We start from the raw sequence: 18,347 nt of genomic DNA on the forward strand, positions 1-18,347 counted from the left end.
CAGGGCCCTGTGGGGTTCCTGGGCGTGGAGGCCTTTTTGTCCCCCATTTCTTGTAGGCAAGACTCCAGCTTGCATGACCTTCCCTGAGTTCTAAAGGGTAGATTCACACAGTTGCTAATCAAGGGAGGAGCAGCCATGAACTCACCTGAGCAAGATTAAAGGGACCAGAGAAGCTAAGATTAGGAGACCCACCACCTAAAACCGTGCACACACCCTAATCCTGTCAGCAACCCACCCTTTTGAAACTTTGCAGAAGAAAGAAGAATGCAAGACTGTTATTGCCTTGATCCTTATCACATACCTCTGACCACTACCCCTGACTATATAACCTCTCCCTATTCCCCAGTGGGGAGGGGCAGGGGGCACAGTTCTTGAGGCAGTAGCCTACTGTGTTCCTCCTTTGCCTGGCAAAGAAATAAAGCCACTCTTTCTTTCTCCTCCATAACTCGGTCTCCATATTTTTATTTGGCATTGGTGCACAGGGAGCCAAGATTTTGGCAACATCTGCTTTCAGCAAGGTCTCAGTATCTGTGATTTAAAAAACAAACCCACAAAAGAAAACAAAGTTTCATTATGGAAACAAGGAAAATTAATTGCATATCCCTACATTTTGATGTGCATTATTTTTCTCTATGGCATTTTTCTCTCCTTATGTATGAAAATCCAGGAATTCTTTTATCACTGTCACCTATAAATTGGCACTTGCCATCTAATTCTACTACAGGGATTAAATCACACATGCTGCTGCAGCTGCTGACCGACAACATCCCCTGAGGGGAAATTCAGGGTGGAGACCAGGAATGAGGCACTCTGTGCTTAGGAAAATGGGCAGAACAGGTCTTCAGATAGAGGAGCTGATTTTATGAGCCCAACCCTTGCATCTCCTCATATCGAGAAAAGCACTAAATCCCTACATGTTGACGTCTGCTCCTCGTGACTAGAAAAAACCCCCTAGAAAAAAAAAGAAAAAAAGAAAAGTATTTGATTGCCTGTACTCTTCCTTTACCAAGAATACAAATATAGTAATCTTCCCTCCTGCCTCTTTGGAACAGTCTCTCAGAGCTATCTGGGATGCTGTCTCTCGGGCTGCAGTCCTCGTTTTGCCCCAAATAAAACTGAACTCGCAACTTTCATGGTGCGCATTATTTTTAGTTGACATCACATTATATGTTCATAATGTTTAGTCCTTACTCTCAAATTGGACATTTTAGCTCATTTGAGCTTTGACCCAAATATAGCTAAATCTCTCAAAGGAGTACTTTTTGAGAAAAGTAATTATGATGGAGATTAATATTTTTAAAGATGTTGCTTCCCCATCGAATCTACTGGAAACAATCCTAGCTAGTTTAAAGCTGATCTTAACTTTTATTTTAAAAATAACCTAAAAGCAGTGGCAATTTATATATGAAAAATAATTTGGAGATGAAATTTCTTTTAATCTTTCTGCCTTAAGTCTTCTCTAAATGCTGATACTTTATTTTGGAATAGCCAATCTGTCAACCCCCTATATTTGTAGCAGAACACTTAGAATATTATATAGAAGGTAATTGTATAAGTTAAAACATTCATTGAGATAAAAATATTTCAAAATCCCCTTTTTAACCAAAGGCAATATTGAAAATTTTACATTTCAAGAACTTTCATTCCTTGATGATAATGAAAAATGGTACTGCCACTTTGGAAGACAGTTGGTGGTTTCGTTGAAAACTAAACATACGCTTACAATACAATATAGCAATCAACCCCTTGATGTAGGAGAGCAGAACTTGCCACCCTAAAAAATATCTCTGGCATGTTAATAATTTTAAGGTGGTTGTTTTCTAAGAAGCAGCAGATGGGGGAAAATCCTGAAAACCAAGTAGGAGTTACCTTTTGTAAGTAACATTTGTGTTTGTAAGGAAACTCTCCTTTATAAGGGTGTCTCCTTTGTTGTAACTGGAAGAGGACTGTGACCAAATCTCTAGAAACTCTTATCAACAGAGAAGTCAAGGACTTAAATCTACATAATAACCTTCCCCTTGTTTACTGTTTTTCTCCTGGTAACCTCCCATAACTGACTCTCCCCACCTTCAAACATCCTCTTTTGTCTTTAGCTGAGGAAGGTATTTAAGGAGAGGGCTTTGGACATTTTGGTGAATTACTCTGTTCTGCTGGGTCTCTCCCACTAATGTGTGTTATTAAACTTTTGTTTACTTTTTCTTCTGTTAATCTGTCTCATGTCAATTTAATTCTTAGACCAGCCAGAAGAACCTAGAGGGGCAGAGGAAAATTTCTTCCTCCTCAACATTAGTTACCCAAAGAAGCTGAAAACTCTGTCCATGTAAAAACCTGCACATGGATGCTTATAACAGCTATATTCATAACTGCCAACCTTAGAAGCAATCGAGATGTCCTGAAGTAGGTGAATGGACCATACCCACCTCCCAACCTCCAGAAGGAAGGAATATTGAATTTGTGGACGTGTTTGAAAACCACTGTTATTACTCACATCCATTCCTGATTAGTTTTTAATTTCGTCCTCAACATTTCTAGGAGACAGAGAAAGAAATATCTCACTGATGCCAGAATAACTATAATAAAACTGTATTTCATTGTATCATTTCTCAATATCATTCAGTGGTCAGAGATTCTCTGTAGTCTTTGGGAAAAGTTCAAATTCCTTAGTGGCAAAATGGAATACTTAGGATCTGACTGCTGTTTCTCTCTCTAGCCTCATATGTTGCCATTTCCTATTTTGCGCTCTCTGATCCAGGCATACTAAGTCATTTAATTCCTTCTTTCCCTAATATTGCCCTTGTTTCTGGCCATTGGATATTCTCAAAGGCACTTGCTGTGAAAATATTTTCTCCTTTTTTTTTTCCTGTCTAATTCCTATAAATCATTCAGGATTTTATAGGCATCACCTTCTCCAGGAAACCTTTTTGATTTCACTTGCCTGGCTCCTTTTGTATCCTTTCAATGGGCTTCCGAAGCATTGTGTGCTTGTCATTGTCACAGCACATTTTGTAATGATGTATTGTACATTAGATAATATTATGCCTATTATTTCTCATTGGTTTGTTTTTTTTGGGGGGAGGGGGAGGGTGGATATGCATGGTTTTGGAGGGTATTTCTCCTCCCGCTGATACCACATAGTTCCTCTAATGGAATCCAGCAATCATAAACCCTCACTGCCTTGACCATTTATAAGTCCAACAAGACTAATCAAAATCTTTCCTTAAAATTTCTCACATGTGAACTAAGAGATGTAAGCCTCTACTTCGGTGATAAAGTTTGGATGATGTAAGATCACAGGTTTACAGGAGCTGTTGTGTAGGTCTCCTGCAGTCCAAATGTACCAGTTCAAGATAAGAGAGTGTCCAGGAGGGGTAAATTTCCCCCTCTACCCTTCATGAGTTCTTGTGGCTGGACTAATAAAAAATTGACAAAAAGTTGATGAACAGGAGAAAAAGAAACAAATTTTAATTTGTGCACACAGAGATCTCAGAAATGAGATCTAAGAAATGGCCAAAGCACTCACCTTTTATACTTTTTAGACAAGGAAACAGCACATTTGTGACAGGAAAAAGAAACTTAGGTTTGGAGTACTCAATTAATGAAGACTCTAAATAGAGTCCAAACTTGCAGTAGTAATTAAAGAAGTAACAAGGTTTGCTTACACAGGCTTCTTGTCCCTGAATTTCCTATCTCTGGCAATAAAAGTATCCTTCGACTTCCAGATGCAGGGAGTGCACCTTTCATATGGGAAATTTATTTCCTGCTTTTAGGTAGACAGAGAGGAGGGTCAGTGTCCCTCTGGCATCAGCTGTTTCTTAAGTAACTTTAATTCAAAATAATCAATATGCCATTGAGGCATATTTTGGGATGGCCAGTCCTGGGTTCCAATGAGAGATAGAGAAGATGATATTTGGCGAGGCAGGATGTATAGGTAGGGATAGAGACAGATAAATGAAGAGTTAGGGGGAATTCTAATGGCATTTAAGTCCCTAGTTTCAGGTAGTATCTCACAGTTGATTCTGGGCCACTTGAGGGCATATTATGTGTATTTATATTTTCAGTACTTTGGATACAAACACAAAAAATGTGCAGTATGTGATAATCAGAGGGGTAAAGGGTAGATTTCTGATTTAAGATGGTAGATTGAAAAGGATATATTTATCTTTGCTGTCTCCTGAAATTCCACTAAACCAACTGTGTCATGGGTTGAATTACATCCCCCTCAAAATTGTAAAGTTCTAACCCCAGTATCAGTGAATGTGACTTTGGAAATAGGGTCTTTGCAGATGGTCAAATTAAGATAAGTAAATTAGGGTAGATGGGACCAGTGTCCTTCTAAAAAGGGGGAAATTGGGACACACAGACAGATATGCATTAAAGAAAGAGGATGTGAAGATGCTGGAAGGAGGCAATCTGCAAGCCAAAGAATACTAGAGGCTACCAGAAGCTAAGTGAGAGGCAGGAAACAGCATTCAGAAGGAACCAACCCTGCTCATACCTTGATTTCAGACATCTAGCCTCCAGAACTGAGAGAACAAATTTCATTGTTTAAGCCATCCAGTCTGTTGTACTTAGGGCAGCCTGTGATATTGTAATTTATATTAGGAAATATATATTTGGTCTTTTACCCTGTCCCTGGTACAGAGCACCTAAAACTCTTGGAATTTCCTGAGTAGAGCAATAAAGGTGTCTCTTGTTACATTAATGAGTGATTTTTGGAATGCCCGTAGGTAACCTAAATATGGGGGCAGGTCACCAGAGGAATCCACCACGTGATTAGAGAGTTGGAACTTTCAGTCCTGCCTTCCCTGCTCCCCCCCACCCCCCACCAACTCCTACCTCCAGATAGGAGAAGGGGTAGAAATTGAGTTGAATTGCCAACAGTCATTGATTTAATCAAGGTTGCCTAGGTAATGGAGCCTCCATAAACATCCAAGAGGACAGGGTTCTGAGAGCTTCAGGTGGGTAAATACGTGGAGGTGCCAGATGTGTGGCTCACTGGGGCAGAGCACAGAAGTTCCACGCCCCTTCCCACATACCCTGCCCTGTGCACCTTCTCCATAAGTAAACTGTTCTGTTTACTTATGGAAGAGTTCTGTAAGTCTCTGGAGCAAAGTAATCAAACCAGAAAAGGAAGTCATTGGAACCTCTGAACTACAGTCTATTGATCAGAAGCCCAGGTGACAACATGGACTTGCGATTGGCATCTGAAATGATGTGTATGTTGTGGGGATGGGGGAAGGGGGTAAGGAGAAGGAGTCTTGTAGGACTGAGCCCTTAACTGTGAGATCTGACACTCTCTCTGGGTAGACAGTGTCAGAATTCAGTTGAACTGTGGGATGCCCAGCTGGTGTACGAGAATTGCTCGGTATGGGGGAAAATCCCACACATGGGAATTGGCGTCAGAATCTTTCAGCTCTAAGTACAGATTGTAAAAGAGAAAAGGGAGCCAAAAACTCACAAAGTCAAAAAGAAGAAAACGGAAAACAATTTTGGTGTCTAAAAAGAAGACCGACAAATAATAAGTGATAGAAGAGATCTGAGAAAGGCAATCCAAACCTGGCCCTAGGGAAAATCTAAAGTAGTCCATTAATCATCACAGAACTTAGAAAGGCTCAGCCTTTCCATACAATGCAGGGTAAAGACCAATCTGCTTAAGCTCCTATTGTAAGCAGATCCTTTGCCTTTTTTCTGTTTGTCCATCTCTCTTTTCTTTAGACCTTAATCATAAAGATGAGATCATTAGGCCACATTTAACTTAGCTCCTGATTTCTGCTTTACTAAATATACACAACACCTTACCTAACGTGTTGATTCCTTTCCTGGATTAGGAGTAGGAATGAAGAATTAAGTAGTTAAAGAATGACTGACCCTCTACCCCATCTTCCCTTTAGGAAATTTGCAGGTGGTGGCGGAGCCCGCAGGCAGGAGAACATCCAACTGCAGATGGACCACGTGAGCAAGACTGTGTCCCCAGAAAGATCAGGAGAAGTCAGCAGGTCTGCACACAATGGAAAGATGTTGAAGAATCTGACCTCTTGCCTTAATGATTAACTGAGATTGTTTCCTCTTTTTCCTTTTAAAAATTGTCTTGGCTGAGCAGAATCTTCGTAATTGGTCTCTGAACATAAGTCTACCATCTCCCCAGGTTGCTGGTTTCTCTGAACAGAGGACCTTTCTTTTCTACTGAAGTTCACCCCTCAGTTTATCATTGGCTATTGAGCAGGAAGTAGCTGAACCTGCATTTGGTTACACTATGTAATGCCTTCCATGAAAAGATGTCAACCTATCTTTTCAGATTCATTCCTTTTCTATTACTCAACATTTTTAATATCTCCGTGATTCACATTTTCATCTTTCCCATCTTTGCTCATAGACAGAAAATGCACTTATAATGTCTATTTGATGTTAAAATTCTATGATCCTTCAGGTTTCAACTCCAATGTGAACACTTTCATGACACTCTTTCCAAACTCTTATGGGGAATTCTGAGGTGGGAAATAGTACAGTTCCGGCTTAACTGAGGTGGAGGTGCCAATGGAAGGACACTGGCCAACATTGTTCAGACACAGCTTGTAAAATGTTTTCCACAGTTGAATGCTTAATGTATTTTGGACGACCCATAAGCCACTGAAATGGCTTTCCCAGTCAGCCTGTTCAAGGGCAGGCTTCCCATCCTGACTTCTTTATTGCCTTTCAGCCAATCTGCTCCGCGGATGAAAAGAAAACAAAACACACTGTTCCCAGGCTTTGCAGTTTTTCTCCCCTGCCTCTTATATTTGTTACATAAATTCCATTTTTGCTTTATTTCCATGCTCTCATATACAAGTACACTCCTAATGTGTTAACTAATCAGACCATCTAATAAAGGTCTTATCGGCCAGACCTACAAGGCCAACTGAACCAGATTCTATGCTCTAGCTCCTGACCTAGACCATGCTTGGACTGGAAACAAGCTGCTACAAGGTATCTTGTACTGTTCCATTTGCCTCCAAACCACAGAGGAAAGCAATCATCACAGCCCAATCAATCTTCTCTCAGACTCATCTTCCTGCAGAAAGGAGAGCCTGTATTATCCTTGTGTAAACTAATCCATCCCCATCTTCCAGGTCTCTCTCTTAGGGGCTTCATACTACCAGAGTCCTTTCCTCCTGCTGTATAGCTATCAACACCTCCTTTCAGATATCACACTGGACATCGCCCTGATTGTAGGAGTTTCCGTTTTAGCAAGTAAAAAATGAATTTTTAAAATGCGGGCTTTTCTCCAGTGTAATCACCCCAGCAAATCCAAGTTAAGTTGTAGAGGATGGATGATGCATCTTCACAGCCAGGCTGCAGGAGGTTTATACGTATTTGTGTCATTTGGACTGAGAAAGAGGTGGCAGAGATTCTCCACTGCTTAAAATTAGAGGAAAGACCTAACCATTTTATTTGCTTTTTTCATTATGAACACAGCTCAGAGTTCTGCTGAAAAGAAGAAATAATTATCACTCATTTCATCACCACCACTTCCCTCCTGGCCTTCCATTCATTTTCAGGCTCTCATCACTTTTAACTAGGATTTTTACAATATGTGCTCCTATCTGGAAGGAAGATCTGTCTTCTTCACACTTCAGCTAAGACATCAGACTTTCATCAATGTCTTTCCAAAACTTTGATCACATGGTACTCTCCTGATACAAAATTTTCATGGCTATCTTCAAGTTCGGTGTCTGAATTACTTAGTGCCATGCTTAGCAATGTGATACTTTTCCCCTTCAGCTTATGTTGTCCCTTCTTTTTAGAATATACAATTCACACTAAACTAATGTATTGAAAAGGAAGAAACTAGTAGAAGGTGAACAGTTGAAAAATAAGCAAGAGAAAGAAGGAGGAAGGAGAGTTGACGATCTCATTTACACCCAGATCTATAAATATACATTTTAATTTGATGGTTTCCAAACTCATATCCTCCTCAGACCCCAGAGTCGCAGACTAGCAAATCCCAACACTCTCTGTGCCATTCCCAGTGGCTTATTTTACAATCACTGCAAAGTATAAAGGTCCACTTTGGAATTTCTTTTCCTTTTTTACAAATTGAGGCTTTCCTCATTCAGTCTCCAGGAAAACGATTTTTTTTTTTTTATTGGCACATCTGAACCTTCGTTGTTGCTTTCATGTATGAGACCTTATCCCAGATTACCTTGGTTTATGTTTTCCACCAAATGCCTTTCCCCCCATTTTAGAAATCCCTGAATTTAATTTCCCTCTAAATCGGGTCCCCGCTAGCCTTCCCCATCCTTCCTCATAAACAGCTACTCCTTCTACACATTGGCTCAGGTCATTGATCTAGGAATCATTTTCCCATACTAAGTTTCCCTACCCAATCCATCAGCAAGTCCTGCTGAGCCTATTCCCAATGTATCTTTCAGACTGCAGCAGTGCTCAGGGATGTAGACTTTGGGGAGAAATCAGTTAACTGCTTTGAACCGACATTTAAAGTTTAAAGGATGTGTATGAGGAAAGTTAAAAGGAGTTAAACAAAACTGAGACCAGTGATGAAAGTGACTGAGCTGATGAACAGATGTCTTAGGCTGAGTAGATAAAAGAAGTGAGGCCAAACGGCTGCTAATTGCTTGTGACAAAATGAGAGAGTGACAAAGCTAGAAGACTCCATGTGGCTGAGGAGAGGGAACGAGAGGGCAAAGTGAGGCCAAGATCTCTTTAGAATAAGATCCTTACAGGCAGGATTTCTTTCAAGGCCTTGTTATACCCAAGGACATTTTAACTTCTTTAAGACTGTAGAATCTTGAAGGATGAAAGGACCTAGAATATTTTAGGGAATATGTGATAATGAAGAGATTCATTTGGCAGTGGCAACACAAGGGCCCCTCGGGTGCAATTAACAATTCATGCCTTTAACAACTTCCAGAGCCAATGTCTTAAATGACTCAGAATAAATTCAGATCACCAGCAGGTTATACTCGCTTAGAACATTTCCCCTCCCGGCTAAGTGAGCATCCCATGAAAGCATCAATATATAATGAGGTGGTACATTAATCAACCACCCCTGGGTCTGTATTTCTCCCTGAGAAATGGAGCTAATTGCCTAATAAACAGAATTTCTCACATATTCCTTACCTCTACACAGGGTATATCAAGAGGAATCACATGTCTTCAGCTGTTTACCTCAATCAACAAATATTTATTGATGAAATAAAGCTACATCAGGTGTGACTTGGCAATCACATAGCAGGCTGGCTGTCAAAAGGACAAATCAGAACATAATTCTCGGAAGAATCACAGCAGGCAGGTGAAAGTTGTCAAGAGTAAGAGTCACAAATATATGTGCATAATTTACAAATTTTATCATTTACAAATAGCTTACTTGATCTTCACAACCATCCTTGGAAGTGTTATATCTCCTAATTTATGGAGGGGAAAACTGTGCCTGAGAGAGTTCAGTGACTTTCTAAGGTCACTGGCAAGTAGTGTTTCCCCAAATACACTTCATAAATTTTCCAATAACAGTACATTTCAGAGGTAGTATGTTACATGGACAGCTTAGCACTACACAGCAGGACTGCGCCCGGAGAAGGATCCCACCCAGTTAGTGCTCCAAAAACCGGAGAGGTACGCAGATAGGCGCCAATGGGAGCATGCATTTCTACCATGGCTCCACTAGGTGGCAGTGAAGGCCACCACTAGAAGCAAGTGTGTGTCACTACTGTATAGACACTTGGTCAAAGCAGGAAAAAGCAAAAAACCAAGCAGTGCTAATCTTTCAGAGTTAGAAAAGTGTGTCTGTGTGTATATGCTTGTGTGCCTCCGTGTGCGTGCGTGCGTGTGTTTGCAGAGCAGAGGAACTAAAAAATGAATAGAACTGTTCCTGCATTCTATGCAATTTCCCATACTGCTGGTGGGTAGAAGCAGAGTGAAAGAAAGACCTCGATATTTGCCACTTCCATACTCTACTGGGTCCTCTTAGCCCATACCTGCAACCCCGCCCCTGGATTCAGGATGTCCAGTGACATTATTGTCATTTAGCATAAAAGAGAGTGTTCTCTCGAGGGGAAGCGTGTGTGAATTCAATGTGTGAACATCTCTGGCTGTGCCTATGCGCCAGTCTTTCTCCACAAGTGTGCACAATCTATTCGCTGGTAGAGAAACCAGCAACGTGCAGCATCCTCTGGGGAAAGGAACTCAGTAGCTGAAGGAATCCAAGATACTTTTGATGCTTTCCTGTTCCAGAGTAATCAGCATTGCTACAGATTAATTGCAAATTTTGGCCACTGGATAAAGAAGAGTTCTTGACTAGAGCATTCCATAGCAGAAAATATACATCATGGTTGGAATCCATCTTTGCCACAGAATGATGTTTAGATGCCCCCTGAGCCTTCTGAAAATTAGGGGGGGAAATATTCCATTTGTCTGTGAATCTCTACCAACTCTGGGGACAAGCCCGCCCCATTTATCAAACCAGAGTTCCCATCAATTAGAAGAGTGTTCTATTTGAGGAGACTCCTTTGCTATCGGGGGCAGCTGCTTTTCTTCCAGCACTGGGGGTAGATCAGGTGCCTTCTGCCCACACCTGGAAACGGTGAAGCGAGTCATATGAAGAGCTTCTTCATACCCTGGGAGGGTGTCCAGGGAGGAGGGCAGTTGGCTCAGGGAGCTGGAGGAGTGAGCCACGGCCAGGATTCTTCGAGCTGCAGGGCCAAACACTGACTGCAGGGCTGGGGAGGAAAGAAGGACTAGAGCTCAAGTTACTGTTGGTGTCCTCAGAAATCAAAAACTTACAGCACACTCAATCCCCCTTCATTTTAAACAAGTGTCCAAACTCACCATCACTCTTGGCCACAGATATTAGGAAAATCATGTGAAGCTTGTTTAGAAACCAACTTCACTCTTTGCTAGAAGATCTTGTCTTCTCTGGCTTCCTCAAATAATCTAAAGTGGGCTCCCATATCTCATAACCCTGTCTGTTCCCCTTTACCGATTTGGAACCGTTTATACCAACCCACTGAAGTTGCAGACTCCTTAGAAATAGTTATTTCTGCCTATTTATCTTTTCCCCAAAATGACAGTGAGAAAAGAAAAGCAGGATAGGTGAACAACATGTTATAGTGTTCTCTCTTTTTAAAATAAATATCACACGGTATTGCCGCCTGCTGTTCTGTCTGGTATTCACTCTCCAATTTTAGGAAAGAATATAATCCAAAGAAGAGAACAGAGAGAAATAAAGTGTTTTATGATCATCCAGTGTTGGCGCTAATATTTAATGGATTAAGACCTAGCGAATAGGGCTTCCCTGGGGGCACAGTGGTTAAGAATCCCCCTGCCAAAGCAGGGGACACGGGTTTGAGCCCTGGCCCTGGAAGATCCCACATGCCACAGAGCAACTAAGCCCGTGCGCCACAACTACTGAGCCTGTGTGCCACAACTACTGAAGCCCATGTGCCTAGAGCCCATGCTTTGCAACAAGAAAAGCCACAGCAATGAAAAGACCGTGCGCCACAATGAAGAGTAGCCCCTGCTTGCTGCAACTAAAGAAAGCCCATGTGCGGCAATGAAGACCCAATGCAGCCAATAACTAACAAATTAAATAACTAATTAACTAACTAACTGAATAAATAGATTTATATTTTAAAAAACCTGATGAATAAAGAATTCAAAGTACACGAGTAATTTCTCTAAAGATTAAAAAAGTATAGCATAGATAATAGAAAGTGTAGGTTTTCACAAAAATCTAAGACATTTTTGAAAAAGGGATATGTTCAGAGGTTAAAATAGTTTTATCAAAATAATTATTTATAAACTTGGAAATTCTTCCTATAAGACATTTCCAATATTGTTTCCAACATTCCACTTCTTTCTTCACTCCATCATCAGACCAAAAACTGAAAATAAAGCATCCATGAGAGACCAGGTTACCACACCATCAGGCTTCAGGAAATTAAAGCTGCCCTGAGTTTTACAATCTTTAACACTATTTGATCAATGTTTTTATACCTTTGTAGTGTTCTAAGCGCTCTTTTAAACCTGGGTTCACCTGCCATGTTATATGTCAGTGTACTCACAAGTGATCGTGCTTTGCAGAGTGCTGTCATGGTCAAAAGCGATGACCGTCACTTCATAGGGTGGCCGGCCCTCGTCTTCCCCGTTTTGCTGGTGACTCAGACAGCAGCGGAAACACACAGAAGTCAGGCCACACAGGAGAAGCAGTGCCCCGATGACCACCAGCAACCTGCAAGGAGCCCACCGGGCAGTGAAAGCTCTATGGTCTGTTTCTTATCCCAGCTTCACATAATCAGTCTTTAATGTCTGCATTTTGATTCTTGTTTGAATATTTTATAGAATGATTATAAGAGTTTAATTCCCAGGCTTTCCCTTCACATATATACTTCCTTATTTTGCCAGCAAGACTAAGTCAGTTCACTACAACAATTCATGACAGATTTAAATGTGGTTTGGAGGGGCTGCTTTTTACTGAAGTAATCTCCTCTCTGCAGCTGTTTCTGGAGCTGACCCTCAGAAGGTACACAATAATCCGTTGATGTTGGCCCGGAGATGGTATTGAAATAGGAAATCCTGGTATATTGTCACATAGGTTAGTGATGAGGTAAAGAAGCTTTACTCCATGAGATGCTAGGAAAGAGGCTGTGTGTCTCAGGCATTTTGTTCCTACTGTTAATACATTTAAAATTTTTTAAGAAACTAAAAATAATAATACCTATGAGAAAAAAACTTCCTTTTAAATGTCTTTCTGGGTAATATAGCTGAAACTTACCATATATACCAGAGATGTACCCAATCTGTGGTCAGGCAACTATGGAGAAAGAATAAAGGTTTGTTTGCAATAAAAATATATTCAATGCCTGTTATAATTCCAGAATCAGAAATGTGAGTTACAATGTATGATATCTCGTTGTAATAAAAGCATCACAGGTTATATTAACTTCAGTGTAACCAGCTGAATCTATTATGAAAAGGGATGCCTTTAGTAGTGATTTATACTATAGATGGCATCATGTAAATGACTCTAAGACAGACCAAACTAGTGATCATGAAAATAATGTTAATAGAACATGTAACCATGACTATTATAAATAGTTTTGATGACAATTGTCAAGAAAGAACTTGCAAAGAAGTTTGCAAAGAGTGAAAATGAATGTGAAAGTCAAGGTTTGTATATATTTGAGGTCAATCAAATTTAAACATAAAGAAAATTTCAGTTATAAGCATGGTAGTTTGCAAATTTATGTTCTGCAAATTGTTGCAAAAAGGGCCACCTTATAAACAACAAGGTCCTACTATATGGTACAGGGAACTACATTCAGTATCCTGTAATAAACCATAATGGAAAAGAACATGAAAAAGAACATATAGATATAGATATAGATATAGATCTGAATCACTTTGCTGTACACCAGAAACTAACACTACATTGTAAAACAACTATATTTCAATAAAAAATAAAAAGCAGAAAAAAAGGAAAAACAAATGGGGCCACTGTAAAACCATAAAAACTCCCAGCATTAAAAGGGCTTTAAATTTTCACATCCAGGATCAAAACTGATAAGCATATCCCAAAGCTAATTAAATACTCTGAATGAACTAGGGCAATTATCAGTTTTCTCTAAGGGATGAAGAAAATATGGATTGCACAGGAGAAGGAGTGTGGGATAAGTTCAGGGGTTGAAGGGGAGGGGAAGGAAAATATTCATTTGTCACTGAAGATGAATACATTTAATAATACTTATCTAGTGATCTGTTGAAATCTATTGGAATCCACTTCTATAGCTTCTCTGTTTGCACAGGTCTAGGCCATACAATTTGTTTTTCAAATGAACAGTGTCTCTAGGTGTTCTCACATTCCCTGTTTGTTCAAAGCCCCTTTCAGTTCTATAATGTCACAATTCTGATCCTATTAAAAATAATCCTCCTACGGTGGTAAGTGTCTAAAACCTCAGAAAGCATGTGACAAGTGACCAAGGCCATCACCATTTCCCCTGGGTTTAACAGACTTGGCTGTTGGGAAACTCTTCCCGTGGCTAAATAGGTGTTTTCCTTCAGCCTAAGTAAGTCTTTTATTCAAACTCTCCCTGTTTTCTTAAACAGTTTACCTTCAAGAGGAATGAATCTCTTCCCTTTTTAACTTTATGTCCTCTGTGTCTACATAGGACCTAGCTGTGATAGGTTTAGATTGAAGGAAAGCTACTTCAAAATGATAGCTAAATGAAGTCTGCACTAAATATTAACATGTTCTAAAAAATAGGAAATACTCTGCAGATTTGAAATGGTGGTGGTACTTTGGCAATTACCCAAGTACATCTGTGTATGACTAGTGAATCCGGTCTGTCTCGGTGACTCACTGAGAGGCATGAGAAAGAAAATCTTTTGCAGATCTCTGTGACTGTGCAAACTGAGACTGTCTGCTGCTTTGATAGGAAGATTGGCTTTGGAAAAAACATTGCCATCAGCAATGTTATTTTGAGTACTTACTATGACATGGACGCTTGTCTGTGTTTTGGATAACCCATCTGTGAGATCAGTGGGTTGATGTCCATTTAAGTAGACACAAGGGAAGTCACAGATATCTAATGACATCTTGACCCTACTTTGGGTGTTGATGTTTTTGCCTGTCTCGCCTTCCTCCCACTGGGGACTCTGAGATACTTACTGTTCAGGATTGACACAGTTCTCCTCACATCTTGCCCGAGGAACCTGTAGGAAGGGAAATAACCTCATACAAGGCAATGGTCTCATCTGTTCTGCTCAGCAGCCTGGGAGTCATCCTTGTGACTGTGCTGTCAGGTCAGTTGGTGAGAGCAGAGCAAATACAAGGACAAGGTCATAGGGTCAGTCATGTTTAAGACGGTTTTCATCTGTTTTCTCTCCTATACCTGATCTTGATTAAATTTGAAGTGGGAAAACCTGCAAGAGCAAATATCTCCTCTGCTTTGGTTTTGACTTTTTGGTGGTGGGTGAGCATCACTGCCTTTGTGAATGAGAGGCAGCATTTATATCAACTTGTCCTAGAAATGTCCTTATCTGTCCCTCAGAATAGATCCTCCTAATTCTCCAGCAGTTACAATTTGAATTCAACCCCGCTGCTCATTTTTATTCCCTCTGTACATCAATAAGTCACCGTATAAGAGAAGAAGCGGGGGAAGGGAGGGGAAAAACATTGATTGAATACCTACTCTATGCTAGCCATATTGCTAAGAATTTTTAAGATTTCATAACATTTCCTCACAATAACCATGTCGGTGGGTACATTATTTTGAAACATTAAGGGACTAAGGCATAGAGGTTTAAGTAGCATGACCAACTGCACATACCTATTGATCTGGCCAGAATTCAAATCAAACTCTATCATACATATGTGTTGAATGAATTATCTAAACCAGGGACAAGTCTGCTCTAACAACTCCCTGACATTGCTATTAAGCCCCTTCTACTCCCAGGAAAGGAAACTCCCACTCCTTCTTCTACCTTATATTTCAGTTGAGTTTCTCCTTCAAAAACCTCTCTAGGTAAGCTTTTGTTCTAGAAACAGTTTCTCTCTTCCAGTAAGTTGGATGACTTCCTATTTCAGAAAATTGACAGCAAAGTCTACAAAGTTCCTCTAAAAAGAGACAAAAATTTGTACTTATTGGGAGTCTGTGTGAGGTGAGGCAGGGGACACGTGTACTTATGACATCGGGTGAAAAGGATTTGTAAAAGAACTAATAGCTGATCTCTGCAGAAAACACTTGAGAAACTTCTGGTTTTTTGTTTTAATTTTAAATAATTGGTCACTAAAGATGACAAAGCATGTATTTCCTCAACCTACCCCTGGTACTTCGTTTTGCTTTCTTGACTAAAGGTAAAAAAAAAAAAAAGCCTAAAGTGCTCAGCAGATAAAATGCCTCTTTTCAGGCCTGTTGCAAAAAGAGAAGAAAGGAGAAAAGAAAGGAAGGGAAGGACAAGGAAGAGAAGAGGAAGCCAAAAAAAAAAAAAAAAAAAAGAAAAAGAAAATGTTATGGTTTCAGACAGTCAATTAACTGGTATATAGGAAGCAAGACAGACAGCACCCTTCCTCTTAGGAGCTCTGCCGGAATCTGAAACCAGCCTGTTTCTTCATTTGCTTTTCTTCTTAATAGATTTCATATCTATGTAAACTTTCCCCTGACAATGGTCCAGAATCCCTCAGTCCAATGACTCTTTCTCAGCTAATGAGTTACTCAGAATCTTCTGCTTCTTAGTGGGAAGAAATAAAAACTCCAAAGTATTTTAAAAGAGTTTTCTCTCTCAACTTATCTGTGATCCAGAGGCACCTAAACTGCTAGAGTAGTATTAGGGCTGGCATGGAAAACAACATTTAGTGGAATTATGCCCTTAGTTTAATTTACTTGGGATTTGTGTGTGTGTGTGTGTGTGTGTGTGTGTGTGTGTGTGGTGCCATGCAGCTTGTGGAACCTTAGTTTACCAACCAGGGATCGACCCGGGCCCCCTTCAATGGAAGTGTGGATTCCTAACCACTGGACCACCAGGGAATTCGCAATAATTGACTTGGGATTTTGAGGGATAGGTGATAAGATGTTAAAAGAGAGACATATACATGAGACACTTCTAAATTGGCATCGCTTTCCTACTTGTATATATGTCCTTCTTTTCACGATGTCATTAGTTACACTTGCACTATATGTAACCCTAAGAGAACATTCTGGTTATTCTTTTTGCTACCACCCCTTTGGTTCTATATATGTCTTTCCCCCGCATTTATTTTCCCCCAGGTGCTTCTGAGAGTTGATTTATCTGAGAAACAAAGAAACAAACCAAAGTTTTATTCCTGCGTTTTCGCAACTCACCTGGATGAAATATATCAGGGCAGAGGCCATCAGGGCTGGGGATTGCACTCCCATCGGGCTGGACTCCTGCTTCTCCAGATCACACACTGGGAGTGCTTTGCCTCCTTTCCGAGCTCTGTGCCATGTCTGACTTCTTGACCTAGAGGACTTAAGGAGAGAAACTTTTCTCAGCAATCGGTTTTTCCTCCTCTCTCTCTCTCTCTTCTCTTACTCCCTCAGGCTGTTATTTTCTGTGGTTTTTCTCTCCCCTTTCATCCTAGCTTCTTTCTCTATTTCTATTCCTGGTTTTAAGGTCTCCACATTTGCTCCCCTGTGCCTTCTTTTCTTCCATTTTACTTTTAGTCCTTCCTAGATGTCTTTAACTTTCTCACACTGCCTCCTAAATGAAGACGTTTGGGAAGGTCACATCAGTCCTGTGAATTGGGTATTTTTCTAGGCAGTGGTGAGAAACTGGACTTGAAGGAGGATGAAAAGCACGTTGAGGGTGACCCAATAAGTTCTATTTTCCATCAGAAAGGGGGCAATATTCCTTGGTCCTTCACCCAAGCACTCCAGCGTGACTGTTGCCGGTTGAAATTCACCCTGCCAATCTCCATTCACTCCCCTCTCCATGTGATTAGCCCTCCTCTCTTGCTCTTGCAAGCCCTCCCTTTCACTATGTTGATAATCAACTCTCCTGGTTCTGGGTCATTTATTCCTCGACACTGGTGTAGGGCTGAGAGGTTGCCGAATAAACTGGAAAACTATAACATGTTTGGAGAAAGCAGGTTTGGAGATTAGAATATCTGGGTGCTGTCCATGAAATCCCCCTCCACCCTGATGTCAATTCCCATTGAAATAGTTAAATTAAAGAGACATTTTTAAAACAAGATTCAAGATCTATATGTCTCTCTCACTCTCACTCTGTCTCTCCCACATAGCGTAAAGTCAGAGCAAAAACAAGCGTGCATGGAAAGGACAAAATATTTGTAAAGATGCATCGCTATAGGAACAAATGAATGCTGTATAAATGATGTATGCTTAAGCCAGTAATCTTTTAATTAACACAAAGTATTATTTTTTTTAAAAAATACAGAATCTTTCATAAGAAAATTGAACATTTGTTTACAGGGATCTATCTATCTCATAAACATTGGAAAAAAGGCCAAATTTCAGATCCTTTCTAACTCTGAAAATCTGATTTTACTGAGTCATTGAGGAGAGACCATTGGGTGGAGTTGATTCTAAAAGCCCTCCCACAGCATAACAATGTGATATGAGAATGGAGAATATAAACTTAATTTTATTTCTTAGCTAAGGAAAACAAATAGAGAAAAACCTGGTATGATACTGGTGACTCAAAATCATTCATTTCCAAAAATAAATGAGCACTACATTATTTTTTTAAATGTAAGAATACTTTCCAAATTTCAGCAGAAAGCTTGGCCAGGTAGGAGGTATTTTACACAACAAGAGAGCAGAATTCTAATCTTGGCCCTCCACTAAATTACAATATAATTTCTTCAGTTCTCAATT

General features: G+C 40.2%; 1 protein-coding gene across 2 annotated transcripts; it reads right to left on the minus strand.

Annotated features, from left to right (window-relative positions):
• Nucleotides 1-9,521: 9,521 nt before the first annotated feature.
• On the minus strand, nt 9,522-17,259 carry TMEM52B (transmembrane protein 52B). 2 transcript variants are annotated; one of them, XM_057703363.1, is made up of 5 exons: nt 16,833-17,259; nt 14,660-14,703; nt 12,767-12,805; nt 12,057-12,223; nt 9,522-10,712 (listed from the first exon to the last, which is right to left on the minus strand). In XM_057703363.1, exons 1-5 carry the CDS (start codon nt 16,884-16,886, stop codon nt 10,468-10,470), a joined length of 549 nt encoding a protein of 182 aa, XP_057559346.1. In that variant the 5' UTR covers nt 16,887-17,259; the 3' UTR covers nt 9,522-10,467. The 2 variants fall into 2 exon arrangements, with proteins under 2 accessions (XP_057559346.1, XP_057559347.1); XM_057703364.1 differs by lacking the exon at nt 12,767-12,805.
• Nucleotides 17,260-18,347: the final 1,088 nt, after the last annotated feature.

The sequence above is a fragment of the Hippopotamus amphibius genome, chromosome 12 (assembly GCF_030028045.1).
Source record: "Hippopotamus amphibius kiboko isolate mHipAmp2 chromosome 12, mHipAmp2.hap2, whole genome shotgun sequence".
Lineage (NCBI taxonomy): Eukaryota > Metazoa > Chordata > Mammalia > Artiodactyla > Hippopotamidae > Hippopotamus > Hippopotamus amphibius.

Coding starts and splice junctions, on each gene's coding strand:
- TMEM52B (XM_057703363.1), bottom strand. CDS start 16,886: ATGGGAGTGCAATCCCCAGCCCTGATGGCCTCTGCCCTGATATATTTC. Junction 12,224..12,766: donor GTACATCTCTGGTATATATG/GTAAGTTTCAGC, acceptor GGCTCCTTGCAG/GTTGCTGGTGGTCATCGGGG. Junction 10,713..12,056: donor TCTGCAAAGCACGATCACTT/GTGAGTACACTG, acceptor TTTCCTCCCCAG/CCCTGCAGTCAGTGTTTGGC.